This window comes from Hyla sarda, chromosome 4, assembly GCF_029499605.1.
Source record: "Hyla sarda isolate aHylSar1 chromosome 4, aHylSar1.hap1, whole genome shotgun sequence".
NCBI classification, from domain to species: Eukaryota; Metazoa; Chordata; class Amphibia; order Anura; family Hylidae; genus Hyla; species Hyla sarda.
The window spans coordinates 119,435,076-119,456,845 of NC_079192.1; the positions used below are offsets into that span (position 1 = coordinate 119,435,076).

General features: G+C 42.9%; 1 protein-coding gene across 2 annotated transcripts in view; it reads right to left on the reverse strand.

Moving 5' to 3' along the window:
• Positions 1 to 21,770, reverse strand: part of MFGE8 (milk fat globule EGF and factor V/VIII domain containing) — a 49,092-nt gene that overhangs the window by 12,370 nt on the left and 14,952 nt on the right. For both annotated transcript variants that reach the window (XM_056571918.1, XM_056571917.1), the window contains exons 2-7: positions 16,764 to 16,886; positions 14,175 to 14,306; positions 9,813 to 9,926; positions 9,386 to 9,567; positions 1,532 to 1,687; positions 82 to 226 (exon numbers count right to left, since the gene is read on the reverse strand). In XM_056571918.1, coding sequence (XP_056427893.1) covers positions 82 to 226; positions 1,532 to 1,687; positions 9,386 to 9,567; positions 9,813 to 9,926; positions 14,175 to 14,306; positions 16,764 to 16,886 — 852 coding nt within the window. The remainder of the gene's footprint in view (positions 1 to 81; positions 227 to 1,531; positions 1,688 to 9,385; positions 9,568 to 9,812; positions 9,927 to 14,174; positions 14,307 to 16,763; positions 16,887 to 21,770) is intronic.

The window sequence follows — 21,770 nt, forward strand, 5'->3', positions numbered from 1 at the left end:
TGCAGTTTTCCTTAACTTTAGTAGAGATTAGACAAGAAGACGACATGAAAAAGTTCTGCAAAATGAAAGCAAAAGAATTACCACTCATCTCGCAGCCAAAGAGCTCAAAACGCAGTGTGCAGGCTCTGTGACAGGTGACAGGGTAGATGCGGATGTACTGCGCTGTGACTGGAGGACTCAGTATATTGGCCTTTCTGCCATCATTGTCTATGTTTCCATGGAAAATCTAAAGGAAAAACACAAAATACAGTTTACATTAACATCTATTTTCCTTAAATCTCATTCTGATAATCACTTCTCACCCAATTAAGGTTTAGGGTTATGTGCTTGTACAGATAGGCCACACCAGTGTTTCCCAACCAGGGTGCCTCCACCTGTTGCAAAACTATAACTCCCAGCAGGCCCAGACAGCCAAAGGCTGTCTGGGCCTGCTGGGAGTTGTAGTTTTGCAACAGCTAGAGACACCCTGGTTGGGAAACACTAGGCCACAGTATGGTGACAAAACAATCAGCAGGTTCTACTTTGAACCTGCTGTAAACATTTCATTATGGAGCTGCACTCAGTAAATGGCCAATATGCATCTATTACTCGAATAACCTACCGTATGGATGGCAGTGGAACTGGTTATACCTCAAAGAAGGTGCATCCACATTACTAGAATACAGACATTAGAGATGAGCGAACTTACAGTAAATTCGATTAGTCACAAACTTCTCGGCTCGGCAGTTGATGACTTATCCTGCGTAAATGAGTTCAGCTTTCAGGTGCTGTGGTGGGCTGGAAAAGGTGGATACAGTCCTAGGAGACTCTTTCCTAGGAATGTATCCACCTTTTCCAGCCCACCGGAGCACCTGAAGGCTGAAATAATTTACGCAGGATAAGTCATCAACTGCCGCGCCGAGAAGTTCGTGACCAATCGAATTTACTGTAAGTTCGCTCATCTCTAACAGACATCATGCAGCACAGAAATCCATTCTGGTTATTATCACCTAAATAAGAAGAGTAAGGCACCTCCTTAAAAAAAGCTTCCAGCGTAGAGCTTTACTTTAGCATACAACATTTTTTTCATGGTTCTCCTAGTTAGGGTGGGTTCACATTACGTTTTCACTGTACGGGTACCGGATACGGCTGGGAGAGGGGGGGGGGGGGGGGGGGAAAGGGAACGAAAACCGGGCGCTCCCATATGCCAGCTGGACCCGGCCCGTATCTAATGCATTTCAATTAGCCGGCCGGAGTCAAACGCTGACTCCTGTTGGCAGGTCTTTGCCCCGTATCCGGTTTTCTGACCGGAACTAAAACTGGGGTATACCGCGGTTCTAGGTCCGGCTAGAGAACAGAATACGGGGCAAAAAAAAAAAAGAGCCGACCGGAGTCAGCGTTTGACTCCGGCCGGCTAATTGAAATGAATAAGGTAAGGGCCGGGATAAGGGAGCGCCCGGTTTTCGCTCCCACAACCAGATCCGGCACCCGTACAGTGAAAACATAATGTGAACCCAGCCTTATCTGAATAGTCACAATAGAAAATACCCACCTTGTCTTTGTTCTGTCCTTCAACTTTGTAAAAAATGAACTCATGCCCATCCACACTGTATGCCACCTTAAACTCCTTCAGGTACTCTGCCTTGCCCATGCGACTGGCACCTTGAGTAATGATCCCAGATACTCGGATCTGTCTTAATAGGTTAACCTGTAGAAAGATGGAATACAAGAGTAAGAAGTCATAAGAAGAAATATGTTGAGTATGTGTCACCAGCACAGAGCAGTGGCTTTCCCCTCGCTCATATGTGTTAGCCATGGACACTGTTCTTTGGCCAACAACTTTCACATAAACAAGTTCAGAACACCCATGCTTGTACATGCTGTATCTATCTATATATATATAAAACTCAACGTGTGTGTGTGTGTGTGTGTGTGTGTGTGTGTGTGTGTGTGTGTGTGTGTGTGTATGTATGTGTATGCTCCAGCATCACGTCCAAACAGCTAAAGATATTAACATGAAACTTGGCACACATGTTACTTATATGTCAACAACAAACATAGGATAGGTGATTTAACCCTTACTCACCCCCATTTGCCAGGGTCGGGCTTTATGTTTAAAGTCCCATACAAGTCTATGGAAAATATATGTTACTGCATAACTTCCAAACGGCTGGAGATATTTCGCATGTTACTTATATGTCCACTTAAAATATAGGATAGTTAATTTAACCCTTAACTACCCACATTTGTGAGGATCGGGGGATTAAGTCCCATGCAAATCAATGGGAAATGTATGTTCCCACATAACTTCCGTACGGCTGGAGATATTTCAATACCTGGTGCACATATTACGGGTCGGGATATGAAGTCGAGATAGGAGGAGGTCGGGATAGGACAACAATATATGGGGATGGGATTTGAAGTCAAAAGCTTCCTCCTTTGTTGATTTTCCTCCCCAACAAGGATGAGGAAAGAAAAACCGGGCAACGCCGGGTATTAAGTTAGTATGTCAATAAAGAGAGAGCAGAGGGAGTTGCAAAACTAGCGGGCCATTCTACAAAATCAGTTTATGGGATCCTTAATCTTCAGGGTTTATTATGTCTTGCTAGCAATCCACTAGTAATTGTAAGCTTTGGAATTGATCAGCTCGGTGCTTATATGCAAACAGCTAAGTAAAAAGCATATCTTAAATTGCTTTTGTAGTAATTTTCCTTTACTTTAGTGTGATCAGGCTGAGCTTTAAAAAAAATGCTCTTACTTGCAGCTCTCCTCCACGGCTGCCATTTTGATGGTGCCTGGTCCCCACTGCTCTAAACTTCCAGGTCAGGTTGGTTGACAGAGAGAGCAGGGGTTGTGGTGAGGGCAAAAAAAAAAAAAAAAGCTTTCTAACTATGTGGATAGGAGAAGGTAAAGTACCCCGACCTATTGCTATTACAGCTCCGTTATGAGAATAATGAGAGCACAAGGTGACTGGTACCGTATTGAAACAGTTATGTCAAGAGAAAAACAGACCTAAAAATCACTGATATTTCTCGTATCTGAGACTGGCATACGTGTGGTTAAACTGTTATGATAGTGCTGGAGGTAGATATATTCACCAATTCACCTAGCACATAACAGTTCAGCACAATATACTAGGTAAACAGTACATGGTTACATAACCACAAGTCAGTTCTAATAAGTCGAGATGATGAGACAGGGTAAACATAGATCAAATAAGGAGATACGCATGAATCAAGAGAGCAATTATTATTTAGACTATATATAGAGAATTAGCATAAACCAACTGATAAAATGGAATGAGGAATAAACATGTGCTATTCATGTAACCAGAGAGATTACTGCAATTACTCATCTGATTACGTGGGTCACATCACTACGCGTTTCATGCCCCTCAATCATCAGGGGACAATAGGGGGCTGATGACAAGCAAAATAGCTTGCTTGGCAGTGATGGCCTATGGTGTGCTGCGGTCCATTAGCTGTAGCAAGGCCATGATTACAGAGACCATGCACTCTCCTTATCACACCAAGATCCTGCCCTCTAGAAGAGTTTATTGGATGGGACAACTGCTGTAGACTGACCCTCTTTCTTTGGGATGACTGGCTGCTTGTCTAGCCTCTTGGTCAAAGTTTATCCTATTACTTCCAGGAGAGATCCCCCACATGATCTATTTCCGTGACGTCCCGGACCGGTCACATAATCTACTGCATGATCTACTGCAGTGTGGGGATTCCTCTAGAAGGTGGAGAATGGATAGAAATGACCATTAACCCCTTAAGGATGCAGCCCGTTTTGGCCTTAAGGACACAGCCCATAAAGTGGGCATTCTAGGACCCCTGTTGGTCAGATAAAAAAATTTCACACCATTGCATGCTGATGGAATTGGAATAAGGACATAAACGGTGTTGAATATGGGGATTGTGATAGGATAATCGCAGTCACACTAACACACATAAGAATGCAGAATAAAATAATGACCATAGGAAAGGACCAATGCATAACATATTAGATATACATGGTAAAGGAAAGGACTTAATTTAACCTTAAAAAGATGTTGAGGATTTAAATCCATAGGTTCTCATTTATTAGCCCTCTCTTGACAAGATCTCCTCTCCTGGGAGAATGAGGAGTCACCTCAAGTACAGAAAGAGATGTCTAGGGTCCCTGCCTGTACTTTATAGACATGTTTAGATACCAGGGTAGCCTGTCCATGTTTCACATCATTGACACGTTCGCAGTGGAATGGAATTCCCTAATCATTTTTCACTACAGTCCTAGGGGCAGCAGTATTGACACAAATAGATTAACCCTTTGGTGCAACAATTCACAAAGTCCTTTAGACAGTAGGACCGACCGATTAAAGGGCAAATGAACATTTTTATTCTCCGCATAAAGGGGGAAGCCTGACAACCACTACAGCCAAAGTTATCATAAATCCGTGTATTTGATCAAGAATCAGAAGGTATTAGTCTGCTATATTAGCTATTGAACAACAAAAAACGTGGTCTCAAATGGCTGGAGGTGCTCAACCCCAAATGCAGTTGTGCATTTATACAGGGGGAGAAGATCCTGCCCTTGTAGTCTGTTAGGGGCGATCCCCAGCATAAAAATGCATACAATGGATGATGCCTGCAGCGGACTACAAGTGCCACAATAGAATCCTACACCAGATAGACGGTGTGGAGGTGTAACACTTAGAATAATAGGCATTTAGGTGCACTGCTGTGGTAGATGTAAACAATGACATTGGCTAACCAATGTAGTCTGCTGCAGGCATCCTCCATTGTATGCATTTACAGTGTATACAGAAGACGAAGTCCGCTTACTTCCCTCCAGTCCCGGGCAGGTCCGTGTAGCTCCTCCCCCTAGTGATGACATCATTAGGGGGCACAGCTACAGATGGGAGCCAGGCTAGTATGGCTCTGTGAGGCTCTGTTCACATTGTACATTTTGTATAATGTGAACAGACCCTTCTGGCAGTGTCATCCCAGATAGGGAGACTCCAGCTGTTGCTAAACTACAACTCACAGCATGCCCAGACAGCCAAAGGCTGTTTCCACACACCAGGAAAAACGCCCCAAACAAAAAAAAAAAAAAAAAAGTGCTAGAAAAATTGCCAAAATGCAGGAAAGAGCTGTGGCAGTTTTTCTGGAGTTTTTTTTTTTAGGTGTTTAAAAAAACTAAGTGGAAACCTAGCCAGTGCTGTGGAGTCGGGTCGAACAAAATTTTGGGTACCTGGAGTCTGAGTCGGCAAACCATGCACCGACTCCTACTAAATTTAGATTGGAATAAAAAAAAAATTAAAAAACAGCTAGTTTAAATGTCCCAATTCACAAAAAGTCATAAATAATGACTTCTCTACTGTAAGAATAAAGACAAATGCATGCAGTGCCTCACGTAACCGCAAAACGAACACGTTAAGTGACCGTGAAGAAGCATGCTTTTCATGTGCTTCACTATATGGCACACAATACTTATACTTTCCATAGTGTCGTGTCCTACTGTTACAGGGAACCCATGGGTAACCTAGCCTCTCACTGATAAGGGATTAAGTAACTATGTTTTTTGCAGATCTAGAGACACTTGTATAAGTGAAGGGAATGGAGGGTCAATAGTTCAAGACTGAAGCTGTAAACCATTGGAAAAACGGCTGCCATTCAGCTAAGGCTATAAAAACTTGTAAACTCCGATTGTTAGCTTAAACTTTAAACATGACTATGGGATTCTACTAGGGAAATCAAGTTTTATAATAATTGCCCCTTCCTGGATCCTCCCACTGCCCCACCTTCAGCAGCAGATCAGCACACAAAAATGAGAAGGCAGCAGTTTCTGCCCAACCACTCTCTTTGCTAGAAGAGCTTAGAATAACTTTGTGGAACAGCTTCTTGGATTCAACTGTGTTTATAAATACATTTGCATATTAATACAGAGGAGTCGGAGTCTGAAGTACAAAAAACTGCGGAGTCGGAGTATTTATCTTCTGACTCCACAGCCCTGAACCTAGCCTAATGCTGCCGTAATTGCCCACTGGCCCCTGGTTTTGCTTATGACGCACAGGTAGGTTAGCGTTAGGTCCCATGCCACTTGAGAAACCTTGGCGTTGGTGTGCAGGCTCAGGTATGTTCTTCATATAAGGATATACTGGCTAATGTCTCAATTTTAGCATCAGTGTTGAGAGTTAGCTAATGTCATTGTTTACATCTTCCACAGCAGTGAACCTAAATACCTGCATTATATCAGCTATGGACCAATTAATCCTTTAGGCCAGTGTTTCTCAAGTGTGGTCCTCAAGACCCCCCCCCCAACAGGTGATGTTTTCAGGATTTCCTTAGTCTTTTACAGGTGATATTCTGGTCAGTGAATCAGGCATAACCACAATTATATTATCTGTGAAAGACCAAGTCCTGAAAACATCACCTGTTAGGGGGACTTGAGGACCGCGCTTGAGAAACATGGAGAAATCGGAGATCACTGTCAAATAATGGATCCGCCTGAAGGATGGACCAGATTTTCTGTAGAGACTAGTACTGTAAACGGTAGATGTCTGACCATCATAAGTGCCAATGATATTTGAGTCTCCCTTTTTGGGCTACATGTACATGAGGTCCTTTTCTGCAAGTGTTTTTACATAACCGGATTAACAGAACAGCCTTTACCAAGAAAAGAGAGCCCACCATATCAGAAGATTTAGTTTCACATAAGCCAAACATTGAATCATGAATAGTGATGTGAAGGGTCGGTCCTTGTGAAGACGCTCAGTACAATATTTTCCGGGAAGAAAGAAGCTTTTAATCACATGGTTTACGCTTTTGAAGGCAAAGTCTTGTCAACTTTGGTTACACTTGTAAGTATAAGCATTTACACAGAGAAACAGGGACATTTCATCAGCAAAAATCAGCTAAACATCACTCCATATAAGCTATGAATGATGCTTTTTAATTAATTAAAACCAAGCAGTAGTCTTATAATGAAAGGATTAATCACATAGTAGGTGTGGTACTAAAGTGACAGGAGGCTGCGTCAGGGCAGGGTCTCCTGTATAAACACCATGGCATTAGGCAGTATGGCCCCGATCGGGGACAAAGCGTTTTCTTTGGGCCTATAAATGTTATATGAAATACATCATGCAGCATAGTTGGTCTTGGCAAGGTTATTTAACCACTTAAACAGGGATGTGGAAATCCTATCGCCCCATGCCCAGGACATGTAGTTTTGGACAGGTGAATTTTTCATAGACTGTTTTGCGCAAGCAGGGCCGGACCGACTTCACCTTTATTTTTATTATGCCGTTGTGAGGGACGCAAGTCTGCACCTCACACTGGCGCTTAGGGTGTATGGAGCAGGCTCCCGATTCTCGGCAGCTACTCGGCAGCCCCCAGTTGATTTCAGTAGGAGGGGACGCCGCTAATAGTAGGAGGGACAGCCGCTGTCAAAGTTGACAGCGGCGACTAAGACCTGTTAACCATCCCTGGTGGTCGTCCCACCCCCCCGCAGTGACATAGAAATGCAGAGCTCTGCTTATCCACTGACTCCAGATGCATCCTTATCTGTCTTATGCTGTTACTGACCATAATATGCTGTTTTCTTCCAGTGTGACCGTTTCCCTTTGCACTGTCCTCCATTTTGTTTGTTAACGAACATGCCTATATAAACCCCTTATGTATGCTGTTGTGTATGTACTCTGTTAATCTGAAGAAGGGGTAGTGTGTAAGTCATTTCTGTACATCAATAAAGTTACCAATACTTTATCTACGTGACTCAAGTGTGATACCTCTGACGAACCTATGAGTGCCTGCCAGCAAGGTCTTTTTACTCCATTCTTATTCCAGTTATCCTCAGGACACCGGCCAGTTGTTCCTGGACCTTTGGGCGCACAGGATCCCCACCCAGTTTTTATACCCCTATACAAGGTGATATGCGTATTTTTCATACACTCAAGGTGAGTGGCCATTCTATAGAGCCTGCACCCACTCTCTATAAAGCTCCCCCTTCCCTCTGCATTATTGGGGTAACGCACAAGGTGCCGCCCTTTTGTCTCTTTTTCTTATTCTATATATTTGTTATTACTAAATAAAATATTGATACAGTGACCCCCCCGACCTACGATAATTTCAACATGCGATGGCCTCTCAGGCCATCGCATGTTGAAGGCAGCATCAACATACGATGCTTTTGTATGTCGGGGCCATCGCATAAACGGCTATCCGGCTGCGCTGACTGCTTCAGTTGCCGCCGGATAGCCGTTTACGGTGCCCCGTATGCTCCGGTGACGGTCTCCTACCTGTCCTCGGGGCTCCGGAGCGTCATCTTGCCGATCCCCTCCATCATCACGTCGCGCGCACGCCGTCCTGTCATCCAATAGGAACGGCGTGAGTGCGTAGTGACGTGATGACGGCGACGGAGAGCGAGGATCCCGGGGAAGCAGAGATACCAAGGGGACGCGGCGACATCGATGGAGGGCGACATCCAGAGCAGTGGTGATGGGTCCGGAGTGGCGGGGACAGACGAGTACAGCTTCCTATACTTTACATTGCACGGATCCCTCAACATATGATGGTTTCAACAAACGATGGTTCATTTGGAACGGATTACCATTGTATGTTGGGGGACCACTGTACTCTTTTTTGTAAGTGACTCCAGTGTGCGTTTGTTTTTTGTATTATTGTTGGGAGTTCACACATTAGTGCTATTTTACTATATGGAGCTTTAATACATACATATATGTATTAATTTATACTTGATATATTACACTATAGCTCTATTATTTGTTTGCCTACTTCTATACAAGATAGCAAACAGGCAGGGACTACACACAGTCAAGTGAAGTAAACTGCTGTAAACCACCAACATAGTTTTAGCATGATTTTATGTCCACTTACTTTGTTCATGTAGAATAAATAGTAAAACAAAATAACATAGTGCATCAGCCACAAGATCCTCAATAGCCACCATAACAGAGACCAGAGGACTTTTCAAAAACAGTGGTATTTTTCATTATCACTTTTGTGATAATGAAAGATAAAGATACGTTGAGGGGTTTATTGTCCCTGGGTAAAAGAGTATAACAACTCTGAATGTGGTGTGGTGGATGGCAACAGAAGTAATAGTCAGTGCAGCTAAGCTATGCTCTTTCAGGCAGAATCACAACTGCTGCACCACCTCTCCTCTTCACCCTATTTAAGGGGTTATGCCAAGATTAAAAGGATCAGATCAACCACAACAACCCTCAAAACGTTACAAGAACTGGGGTTCCTGGTCCCCAGAGTCAATGACTGTCTATGCATGCTCGCTCCCACCTCTCCAGTCACTGCCTATAGAACAGACCCATACCGTAAAAAAAAAAATTAAATGAAAAAGCACATAACATTTTCCAACCAATTTTAATGATAAGATGAGCTTATACCTGAATCCAAGGGTGTTTGTCATAGCTACTTGCAGTCCATGCATTGACTAATCCTTTATTGTTCAACCTGGCAAGATTAGGGCCCCAGCGCTGTAGGCCGAGGAAACCATGGTAAAGGGAAGAAGCTGTGATCTGGGCATCAGATATGGCTCCACCCTCCATTCCTAATGCGTTTGCACAACCTACATAATTCAATGAAAAATACTATATTAGACATAAACACAAAAGTACCAAGATTGCCCAGTGTGTATATGTGTGTATAATATATTGAGCAAGGCGTAATAGAAATTTTATAACACACTTACGAAAGAATTTACTAAGACTGGTGTTTTATAGGTCATTCTTAAGTAATAAATCATCAAGAGTCGCCTAATATAAAATGTGGTTTAGATAGTGGATAACAAATTATGGAGTAAAAATCACTTACGCATTTGACAGGCTTTGCCAATATATGGCGAGACGCATTTACAGCTGTAATCATTGACAAGATTATGGCAGACACCTCCATTTTTACAAGGATATGAAGAACAATGATTCTCGCCTAGAATGACAATGTAAAGAATAATTTGTAAAAGAAAACATTAACTTATCCAAAATTACATAACATGAACATAGTAACTGAGCAGACAATACTTCCATAATGCTACTTAAAGGGGTACTCCAGTGGGAGAAAAAAAAAAATATTTTTTTTTTTATATTATTTTTTTAAATCAAACTGGCGCCAGAAAGTTAAACAGATTTGTAAAAAAAAAAAAAAAATGTAATCCTTCCAGTACTTGTCAGCTGCTGTATACTCCAGAGGAAGTTCTTTTCTTTTTGAAAATTTCTTTTCTGTCTGACCACAGACATCTGATCTCTTCTGACACCTCTGTCCATGTCAGGAACTGTCCAGAGCAGGATCGGTTTGCTATGGGGATTTGCTCCAACTCTGGTCAGTTCCTGACATGGACAGAGGTGTCAGCAGAGAACACTGTGGTCAGAAAATAAATTCAAAGAGAAAGAACTTCCTGTGGAGTATACAGCAGCTGATAGGTACTGGAAGGATTTAATTTACAAATCTGTGTAACTTTCTGGCATCAGTTGATTTAAAAAAAAATAAATAAGTTTTCCACTGGAGTACCATTTTAAAAGGGAAACTCCAGTACTGCGGATAGGGGATAAGTGATCGCAGGGGTCTGCACAGTGGTGACGGAGTGGTGGTCGACATGTCCCCTCCAGCTCTCCCATAGAGATGCATGGAATGGGCGTGTCAACCACCACTGCTGTCACGCCCCCTCCCATAGACTTGACGTCACAAGCCTCTGCCTCGCATCGCCAGTCATCTGGCACGGAGCGAAGCTCGCAATGGATGTCTGGGGTGTCGCAGCCAAAATCGCAGGGGTCCCCAGTGGCGGGACCCCCGCGATCAGACACCTTATCTCCTATCCTTGGAAAGGGCATAAGAATGTCTAGGGGCAGAGTTCCCCTTTAAGTGCCAGACCATCAGCCATGAAGCCAGATTATCTGAATTTACAGACCATAAAGTTCAATAATGGTAAAATATTTTATATAGCTGTAAACTAGGAAATGCCTTAAAAATGCTCAAAGTGGAGTTTTCCTTTTAAGCAAAGCAAATTGGGAATGCTTTATGTGAAAAGTAACAATCCCTCAGCCTCCCAATTTGCCTTAGGTAAAACAATCAGGCTCAGTGAAATGCTAAATACAAATCGCCACTTCAGGAACGAATTTGAAGGTCTTGGGGAAAAAAGTTGATTTTCCAGGACTGTGTTCTCTAATCTCCAGCGGATTGTTGGAGTCATACGTTCAGTTCAATCAGATTGTCCTCTTGTGGCCCTCGGCACATACTGTAATCATTTCACATCATTACCGGCCCCAGGAAAAGCTTCAGATAGTTTATGTTAGGAGGGATTTTTCTCTGCACATTCCTTCTCTAAAGCCTCTGGAGTTTCTCACAAGGGAGGAAACTTAAACTAAGAAAACAGTGTGTGGTCAGCGTTGCTACTTTTCATGTGCAATTTGAACAATTACCGCTGATTTTCAGATTAACTTTGCAATTATAAAGATATGAACCTGTCAACACCCCCAGAACAGTCACCTGTCTCTAATTCTGCATAAAAGGATCATGATTTTATGAATACATCCGCAATTCTAAAAGCATTTTTAAACATTGCTTAATAAAAGAGAGCTCCTGCAGAGCCACAGGTAATTGCACCTCATTTACTCCCCATTCGCTCTACACACTAGGCCATTTGATGAAATCATGAGAACTAATTATTAAAAGATTCATTATTCTCCAATTATTGAGGCTTTTTCACCCCCATTTTCTTAAATGATTTTTAATTGTTCATAAGTGCATTGAATCAGAGTTTCCGCATATAGCGGAGCACTTCCAAGAAATGGTAATAGGCGTATAACAGCACTTTAGCTGAATAGAAACTTGTTATACATTAAGTTGTTTAACATAAAAGTAAATGTTCAACTTTTGCCCATTTGCTTTGTCCAGTTGCCCCCCACCCAATATCAGCCAAAGCAGAGAACCACCAGTTAGCTGATCATATACTATACGGATCCTGCCAGCCAACTACATCGGAGGTATAATGGGACCTTTTTGTAGCACTACAAATTGATTTTACCATCAAGCTGCAGTCCAAAGCCATACACTGAGCTGTAGGCAATCTTGTAGACTGCAGCTGGACATTCTCAGTGGATTCCGCTTGCAGCAACCTCTTTGACCTCAATGGGACATTTATTAGTTCACATCTTGGAAGTTCCGTAGTGGAAATTCAGACAAGGAATTAGATTCTGCTGGAAGATAAAACATGTTCAATCTTCTTTGTGGAATCTGACATTTGCTTAGGGCTTCTGTAATGGTGCATGCTGCAGCGCTGCTGCAACCACCTGACACATTTTCAAAGATGGCACTGGTCCAGGGGAGAAAAAGCAGAGTCTCTGCACTTGACACGGAGCCCCGCACCTCTGCAGTCCTGTCTGAGCAGCAGGTGCTGGTCACAAGAAGGGGCGCTTCTCTGCTTGATCCCCAAAGCACACGGGGGTAGTCAGTGCTGGGCAGCTGCACCAGGATGAAGATGCCCTGTAAAGATGTTGCAGATTGTGCGGCAGCAAGCCGAAGTGGGTGCCATAGCCTCGCACCTGGCAGCAGCAGCCTGATGTCTAAAGACATATGCAATTCTGTAGACTGCAGCTGTCACTCAAGTAGTGCTACAAAAAAAGTCACAGGTTAGTCTTCGTGTTAAGGTGGCCAGACACAGTAGATCGTAGTAAATAGGTTGATGTTTCATCAATGGTTGTACAAACTATCTTTTGGTAAACAATCGTTTCGATAATGTAGCCATGAACATTTTAGTCTAGGAGAAGGACGTGCGATCTTTTTCTCAACCATTCTTTCCTGGAAGATTGGTTATGTCCATAAACAAAGATCAAAATGCCAAACACTGGGTACGTTCACACGTACAGGATCTGCTGCATATTTTCCTCAGCCGATATTGCTACCCATTAAAGTTAATGGGTAGCAAAATCCGTTGCACAAAATTTGCAGCAGCTCCTGTACGTGTTCACATACCTTAAGGGTACATTCAGACGAGCAAATCCACAGCGTGTTTTACGCTGCGGGTCTGCAGCTGAAGGACTGCTACATGCTGCCTTTAGATGTGCCTGCTCGGAGCGGCAATACACCGCTACGAGCAGACACTGCTGAAATGTGCTTGTCGCCGCGCATGCGCGGTGTACTCGCACACATCGTGTTCTCTCTCTCCCTGCTCTCTGAGCTAGGCTGAGAGCAGCCGGGATGTGAGAGTATACTGCGCATGCGCGCGACGACTCGCACATCACAGTATGTCTGCTCGTAGCGGCTCATTGCCGCTCCGAGCAGGCACATCTAAAAGGGAAACCCCTAAGGGTACGTTCACACATGCATATTTTCTGCTGCAGATCTGCTTCTGCAAATTTTGCTACCCATTGGAGTAAATGGGCAGCAAAATCTACGCACGTGTGAACGTATCCTCAGGGTGCATTTATACTTAACAGTATCCTGCACATATTTGATGCACAGGATTTTATGCTGCCGATTTTAATGTAAACAAAATGACTGAACACATTGAATATGCGCAGGATAGTGTACGTGCAAATAGACCGTTAGAAAAGGCAAAAAGATGCAGCTCAAAATAACTAAAAATACAGGTGGGCATTATAGAGTCTGCTCATGGTTTCACTACCCGAGCAAAGAATTTAAGCCACACACACAAAAAAAAAAAAAAAAAAAAAGGTACACAGGGTTCATAAATCCAGACTGGCTATATTTCCGGAAAGCTTTATGTCATGAGTCATACAGTCAGAGCATTGCTACAGATTCTATTTCCCAGCCTGTTTAGATCTTGAATCCAAAAATACTTTTATACCACATGTAACACAAAAATCTGGTATAAAGGAAACACTGTGTTCTTTTCTTATGCTTTATCATTTGTTTTTGTTCTTTACTTATGCTTTATTATTTGTTTTGATCCATACAAAATCATTAAGGACAAGTACAGTTGCCATGTCAGCCGGATGCCCCTCCAGCTGGAAAACTACTTTGCCCAAATCATTTACCCACATTTAATAGAGTTTAACATTATGTCATTTCTCTAATACTCTCTATAACAGTAACTTACAATAAGGCAAATATGCTATTAGGGAAAACAGGTTATTTATACCAAACAATAAAATACAGCTGTAAAGTCAAGTTTAATTACAAAGATATTGGTGCACTACAAATAGAAGTCTTCATACTCACTGTTTTCACAGTTCTCTCCAAAGTAGCCAGGAAGACATTTGCAGGTATACTGGGCAAAAGTATCTCCTCTGCGAGTGTGGGACAGTTCCTGGCACTCCCCATTGTTGTGGCAAGGATTTGGTTGACATGGGCCTAAGAAAAATACAGTAAAGATTAAAAGCAAATTACTATGCAAAAGACTGCATTGTCCAGATGACATACAAATTGTGATGCAATGTAACAAAGGCTGTGTTCATTTTTGGCACAGATTTGAGATTTCAGATGAACTGGCTGATCCTCTTATCTCTCTCAATCTGAAAGAGGAGAAAAAGCCATTGCTAGGCACCTTTATCATTGGCTTATCTCCCAATGGAAAAAGGATTGCAGGGTTGAAATTTATCACTCTACTGATTTCATTTGCTGCCAGAGGGGAATCCGGAACCATCAGGTAGCTGGATGGTCATGCCTCGGCCATCAATGATGTGTTATGTACAGTCCGAGGCAGAAGAGATCAGAAACAAGCCCTAAAATCTAGCCTGTATTGAAAACCAAATTCACTTGCACTGAAGATGGTTTGTGTACAAAAACCTCGACCAACCTGTACACGCATAGGGGTGACATCAAGTCCAAAGAGAGGAGAGATGGACTACTACTCCACCAGCACTGCCAGCAGCCTGTTGTATTGGTTTGGTGTTCTAAGCTTTTACGTATATCTAGAACCAACTTGCAGCATACACTACATATGAAGAATTGCATTAAAAGGACAACTGCAGCGCAATATACACTTATCCCCTATCTACAAGATAGGGTATAAGCGTTTGATCGCGGGGCGATCCGACCGCTGGGACCCCCCGAAATCTCCCTAACGGGGCGCCACCATTAGCGCTCATAGTGAGCGCTAAGGCACGTAGAGTCAACCTAGAGGTCGACGTTGACGCCCAGTCTCCTCCCCGTCCCCATACAGTTCTATGGGGGAGCCGAGGAGGCACGAACGCTGCCTCCCCGCCTCTCCCATAGAGATGCATGGAGGAGGCGTGCCGGCCGCAACGTCATGCTGCGGCAGGCACGCCCCCTGCACGGGAGAGCCGCGGCCCCGTACAGGAGATCGTGGGGGGGTCCCAGCGGTCGGACCCCCCGCAATCAAACACTTATCGCCTATCTTGTAGATAGGGAATAAGTGTATATTAAGCTGCAGTTGTCCTTTAAGTCAATACACTTTCCCACCTTCCAGAATAAAAAGGTATACATGGATACATGCACACAAAAAGTTAGTAAACTGGCTCCATGTGGGGGTAGGATTTTAACACTGTTTGGAATTATTAGTTTGGAAATCTATATTGGTTTTAAAAGTAATTAGGTTCATGTTGCCCAAACCATTGGAAGCATAAAACAGCAACAGGTTCCCTTTATTAGGCCAATCAGTAAAAATCTGATATAGAAATAGTACTGCACTCCTTTCTGGTGGGTGCGTTGTGGAAGGATTTCTCAAAACAAAATAATCCACCCCACTCCAAAAGGTTAAATGTTGAAATAAGTGTTTATGAATCAATTATAGGCATTATATCTAACATCCATGATGTGCTAACATTGATCACAGCTATATGCACTAAATAATAAAGAATACACTTGCTTTAAAAGTGACCATTTCTTCAGTGTGCTGTAGCTTATTCTGTGTATGGATTACTTTAAAACACTGCAGAATTTCAGAGAAATCATAGTTTAAAAAAAAATATAGGGAAACAGAGCACCCAGTCACTGGGGTGGTCCCGGCTACTTCTTCCCATCCTGCTAGAATTGATTCATAGAGCCCTACATATTACAGTATTGGGAGACATCCATAAATCAGGCCTGGAGGGGGGAAACCAGCTGGGACCACCCACTGACTGGGAGCTTTGTTCCTGGTTAGTTTTTAACCTATAAAATTCCTCTGAAATGCTGCAGTGTTTCTAAGTAAATCTTACACTTTTGTAATGGAGGGATCTGTCCCTGTTTCATGCTGTCCGTTGTCAGTCCAAGTCAAATACTTCAACCTCGCAGAATCTTCAGCTCCAGTGTGGGAAGACGCAGACCACGCTGGACAGTGCAGTTTCCAAGGCAACCATAAGCAATTGTGGTACAGATGTCTCAGCAACCACACCGTCCAGTGTGGTCTGCATCTTCCAGCGCTGGAGATGAAAATCGCGCGAGATCAAAGTATTGGGCTTACACTTTAAGTATAAGGAAACATACACATTAGGGTGTTTTCATGTTCCTTATTCAAGCACCTTGCATATAATCAAGTCTTAGAACACTACACATCAAAAAAATCTTGTGTACACCCCTGTGCAGAACAGTTAAGCTGAAGAATCTTACACACCTCTACACACTTATAACATAGAAAAGATGACAGCTATTAAACTCACAACTTTCATATACACTAAAGTCAATCATAACGTCCATTATAACCATTTAGTTCCATAAAGAATTTCTGGACGAGTGGCTGCCAGTCAAACAAACAGCAATGATGTAGTTAAATTAAAGTGTACCATTTGAAACCACATAAATGTACTGTCTGTGTAAGGTTAGATGTGAAATGCTGAGCACTCGGGCCCCACGCCATGGTTGTGTTACCTTTCTCTGGTGTGTTGCAGTCTGTACCAGCAAACCCATCGGGGCAAATGCAGAAGGGCTCTTTACTTGAACTGACAAAACAGGTTCCTCCATTTAAACATATGTTTGTTTCACACGACTCACCTAAAAATGAAGGTAAAAACAAGAAAAACAAGAGATAAGCAAATTTTTATCTGGCCAGGTATATATTTTGCATTACTATATATACTTATCTAAAGCCCTGTTTACATGTGGTTTCACGCTCTGTCACTGGAATAGGTCAGGATACCATTAAATAGTTATTCTAATGTATAGTTATTCAAAACAGTCACTAGCAGACTACAGGAGGTTTGGTCTATGAAAGTCTATCGCTGTGCTGTGGGAACACTGTGGTTGGTGTATGAAATTAAGCTTTATTTTCATGTATTGTACATAAATAAAAAATGGTTTAGGCTGGTCTTGTATTTCTATAACTATCCAAGTACATACATATACTGTTTTCCTTACAATTCTAAACTCAGAACTTCCTCCTTACAGTGAGTAGGCAAATCCTCGCTCAGAGTTTACACAGGTTTCCATTCGTTCCATCTACAGTACTTTGGTACATTGGTCAATGAACTAACCCCGTAACTGCAAAGCTGGTTTTGACTTTGTAGATAGTAACACAACAATACATGCTAGGACAACCTCATTCATACAAACCCCCCCACCCCTCCAGAACCAAACCCTATACAAATAGGGGGACAAGCCATATCTAGACTTTTACATAGATGTAAAGTTACAAGAAATTATTGGCGTCATAGTAGATTGCAGTACAGTCTAAGACAATTGACGGATAGTAAGTTCAATATAGGGATACGTCAGCACTTCTGTGGAATCTGCGGTGGTGTACGAGGTAGGGTAAAGCCACAGGTAGAAGATAGATGATACAAAGCACTCACCAGTGATGCACGGTAAAAGGTTTATTATGCCATAGTGTAGTACAAGGACGCATTTCGGAGTGGGAGCCTTCCTCAGCTGTCTGCCTAGGCAGACAGCTGAGGAAGATTCCCATGCCGAAACGCATCCTTGTACTACACTATGGCATAATAAACCTTTACCGTGCATCACTGGTGAGTGTTGGGTATCATCTTTCTTCTAATTGAAGGGAAGTACCCAGACATTCTGGTAGATTGATACAAGACAGGAGGAAACTGCTTTAAAATTTCCATGAGGTGAAAACATTAGGTCATAAGCCCCTTGTAACGTACCGGTCAGGTGACAGGAGGTGGATCCACTGAACCAGAGGGGCGATGACACGGGCCGTACCAGGGGAACGGAATATAAGGGACTACTGGTCTTCACCAGGGCCCACCGCAAAGCGGGATGGTCTTGCTGCGGCAGGTAGCCCCCAGGTCGTTCCACCCGATAGCGACTCGACCCCTCTGGTAGCTGAGAATGGCGCGGTACAGGAGGAGCAGGCAGAAGCGAAGTCAGATGTAGCAGAGGTCAGGGCTGGCGGAACAGGTTCACAGGCGATAGTCAGGCAACAGATCAGGGCAGGCAGTACGGGTTCACTAGCGGTAGTCACGGGCAACGGGTCGGCCACAGGCAAGGGCAACACAAACACTGGAAATGCTTTCACTCGGCACAAGGCATTAAAGATTCGGCGAAGGCAGGAAGGGGCAGGAGACATTTATAGGGGCCGTATGGGCCAGGCACCAATCAATGGTGCGCTGGCCCTTTAAATTTCATGAAGCCTGCGCGCGCCCTAAGGAGCGGGGCCGCGCACGCCAGGAGACAGAAGCAGCACAGGAGGACAGGGCTGCAGGTACGGGGACACGGGATGCGGCGCGTGTGCGGGGGGGGGGGGGGGGGGGGGGGGTCAAATCAGCCACCACGCTAACCGCATCCCTGCGCTCTCGGTCAGCATGTCTGACCGGGAAGTGCCGGGACAAAACAGACGGGGGCAGGGGCGGCGAGCGCTCTGGTACGGAGGAGGGGACTGGAGCGCTCACTTTAACACCCCTAAAGTAATTTGTCCTTTGAAAACATTTTAGGGGAATCAATGCTGTATTTCCAGCCACAATTTTAGGTGAGGCCTGAAGCTGGCAAAAAACATAACATAAGTAATGTCAAGCACATTTTAGTACCGATGAAGAGCCTTCACTTTTGATCCGATACACATGTAAACTTGACAGAGCGTGCATGTGTTCTGAATAGAGAGAGGGAGAATGCTCCATAATTATGGCGGTGTCTTGGTGTTCTGCACCACAACATGTTTCTAAGTTTGACAGGTTGTAACACCTTGTTAAAGTGGTTATCCAGCATAAGGCGATTTTAGTACATACCTGGCAGACAGTAATGGACATGCTTAGGAAGGATCTGCGCTTGTTTTGGGCTAAATGGCTATGCTGTGAGATTACCATAACACTGAGGCTAGCTTTCTGTGAACTTGTATTTCCTGTTTTCTTGTTTGCCTACAAATCCCATGATACCATTTTCCTCCTTCCCACACATCAGCCACCTAACCCATTGAAACATAAATGAGCTGCAGACCTGTGGTCTTCAATCAGGATGCCTACAGCTGTTGCATTAGTTGCAGATCTATCCCTCCACCCATTGAAGCAGACAGGCTCCCTGTCATCAGCTGACTAGTGAGTAAGGTCTCGGCCAAATTGCAAGCTGGGAAAAATCTGAGACAGCAGTCATTTTGTATGCTGTTAATAAATATTGGGGTGAAAATCACATAAGAATTGTGAGAAAACCACCACACACAGGTAAAGACACTATATTATGCACTACACTAACTTTACAGCCCCTGTAGCATAGTCAAAAAAAATTCCCTGAATACCCCTTTAACTTCTATAAAATTGGAATGTCTTCCCAGATTACAGTTGGCACCCAAGAAATACTTCAAGACAAATATAGAATGGTTGAAAGAGTACACTGTATATGCCTAAAATCCCACCATCAGACAAGGATACCAACACCCCTTTCAAGTGTTAAGCTAAGGGTCGGTCCAGCACAACAGGCCTCTAAGTTGCAGGGCATATGCAAAAAAGGACCCAATTGTGAATTTTTTGGTGTGCCTGGGTAAATCTGGTAGAGTGCATATGAGGATAAGGCCCTAGTAAGCATGTGTGGGAGAAGCCAATCAAATCGTTTTTGTGAATGATCGGCAGAATTGGTCTGGGCACTTCTAGGCCAAGTGGATTAGGTAAAAGGCTCTTGTGGAATTGCATCTTGCTTCCCTTGTAGGAACGGAGCCAACCTGCTTTCTGGATCAGTTCTAGCAGTAAACAGCTTGCTAAGGATTTCTCAGTAAAGCCTATTAGATTACGAACTGACCACATGATATGAAATCTTGTCAACATATTAAATTGTGCAGGAAGGTAAGAATGTTACTACTCTATGGATATACCTGTCTACACGTGGTCAGATGAATGGCACAACTGAAAGCACTACACAGTAGTTATACACACACTATGCTTGATGGTACCAGCTTCTTCTAGTCACGTGAAGCTATATGTCGTAGCTGATCAGCACTATAATACAAAAGACAGGACAGCGAGGAGCAGCTTTTCACCTCCCCAACATTTCTTTGAGTGGCATTGCTTTAGCAGACTGTTGCACAACGGAAACAGGTAGATTGAACAGATGATCGTCCGGTGAACGATTATTTTGCCAGTGCAAACATTTTGGTTTATATTGCCCATTACAGTCCTTTCAACTGGCCATTCTTGATTAGTAACACAAAAAGATCACTCAAGAATGGTGACTATTGGACAAAAATATGAAACACAGTTAAGCTTATCGGTCAGCTTAAAATTTTGGTTAATATTTTTAGTCACATCCATAGGCACAAAAAAGGTGCAAACCATTACATTTCTCTGTATCTGTTGAACCCCTAGTTTTGGTGAAAAATACTGACTAAAAACAGATTGCCATATTGATCGCTATGTTCATGAATGCAGAAGACACTTCTTGTAACATTCAGAGAATTTGAGGAGTCCTATTTGGGGTTAATCCTACATACACAGAGTAAGCTGCTTTAAAACACAACTTGAAAAAAGAAAAGTGTATTTTTACTGTTTCTGACAATTTTGCCTAAATAGGAACAAAATAATTTGATAACTACAATGACCCCAAAAATAAAAAGCCATACATACATGTCTTTCACAAAAAAAAAAAAAAAAAACTAAACTTAAATAGAGTTAATAACCACATAAATAAAATTAAATAGCAATCCTCACAATTTAGCATTCCAAATGGTAAAAAAAAATGTTGGCATGGGCATTAAAGCCCAAAACATCCCAGTCATAAAAGGGTTACACTAGTCACAGTCATGTGATGGCGTGGACACCAGTTCTCAGTCTGTGTAGCCATTGTTAAGTACAAGTGAAAATGTAAAATGTTTATATGATCGGTGAGTAAAAGAAGGGTTGTCATAGAAAACATTTAAAAGCCACATTTAAGATGTCACATGTGAACAAGGTCTTAAATTATGGATGGAAAAACAATTATGGGGTGTGAATAATTTTAGCTGTAATTCTGTGAAGACTTCTTTAGGAAGGAAATAAAGGGTGCACTGTCTATTATAGATGGTCAACTGTTTGCAGGCATGACAAAGTCCAGCTGTGTTCTCTTGTTCATCAGCAAAAACATGAAGAGAACCTTTAAGAACCGTAAGCGTGTTTCTTGGGAAATGCAATCTGTGCTCTGTAAGTTATTTCACTGTCTTCCAACTTGTGTTCTATACCCCTCCTGACAGGAGGCAGAGGATAACATAAGGAAAGAGACTTTAAAAGTGAATGAACATCGTTGTGTATAAGGGAATTGCATTTACATACTACGTGCATCAGGCTCTGCTCACTGACAAAAATCAATTGACACAACAGCTAAAAGATAAGCAATAGTGACTACATTGTGCACCCTACGATATACTCAACTTGGCGACACCTCGTTAGTACAGACATGAAGCTAAGGTGTAAGTGACCACCTGTGGTTCCTTCTCTTTCAGCAGATGTGGTGACAGAACACTCCTGC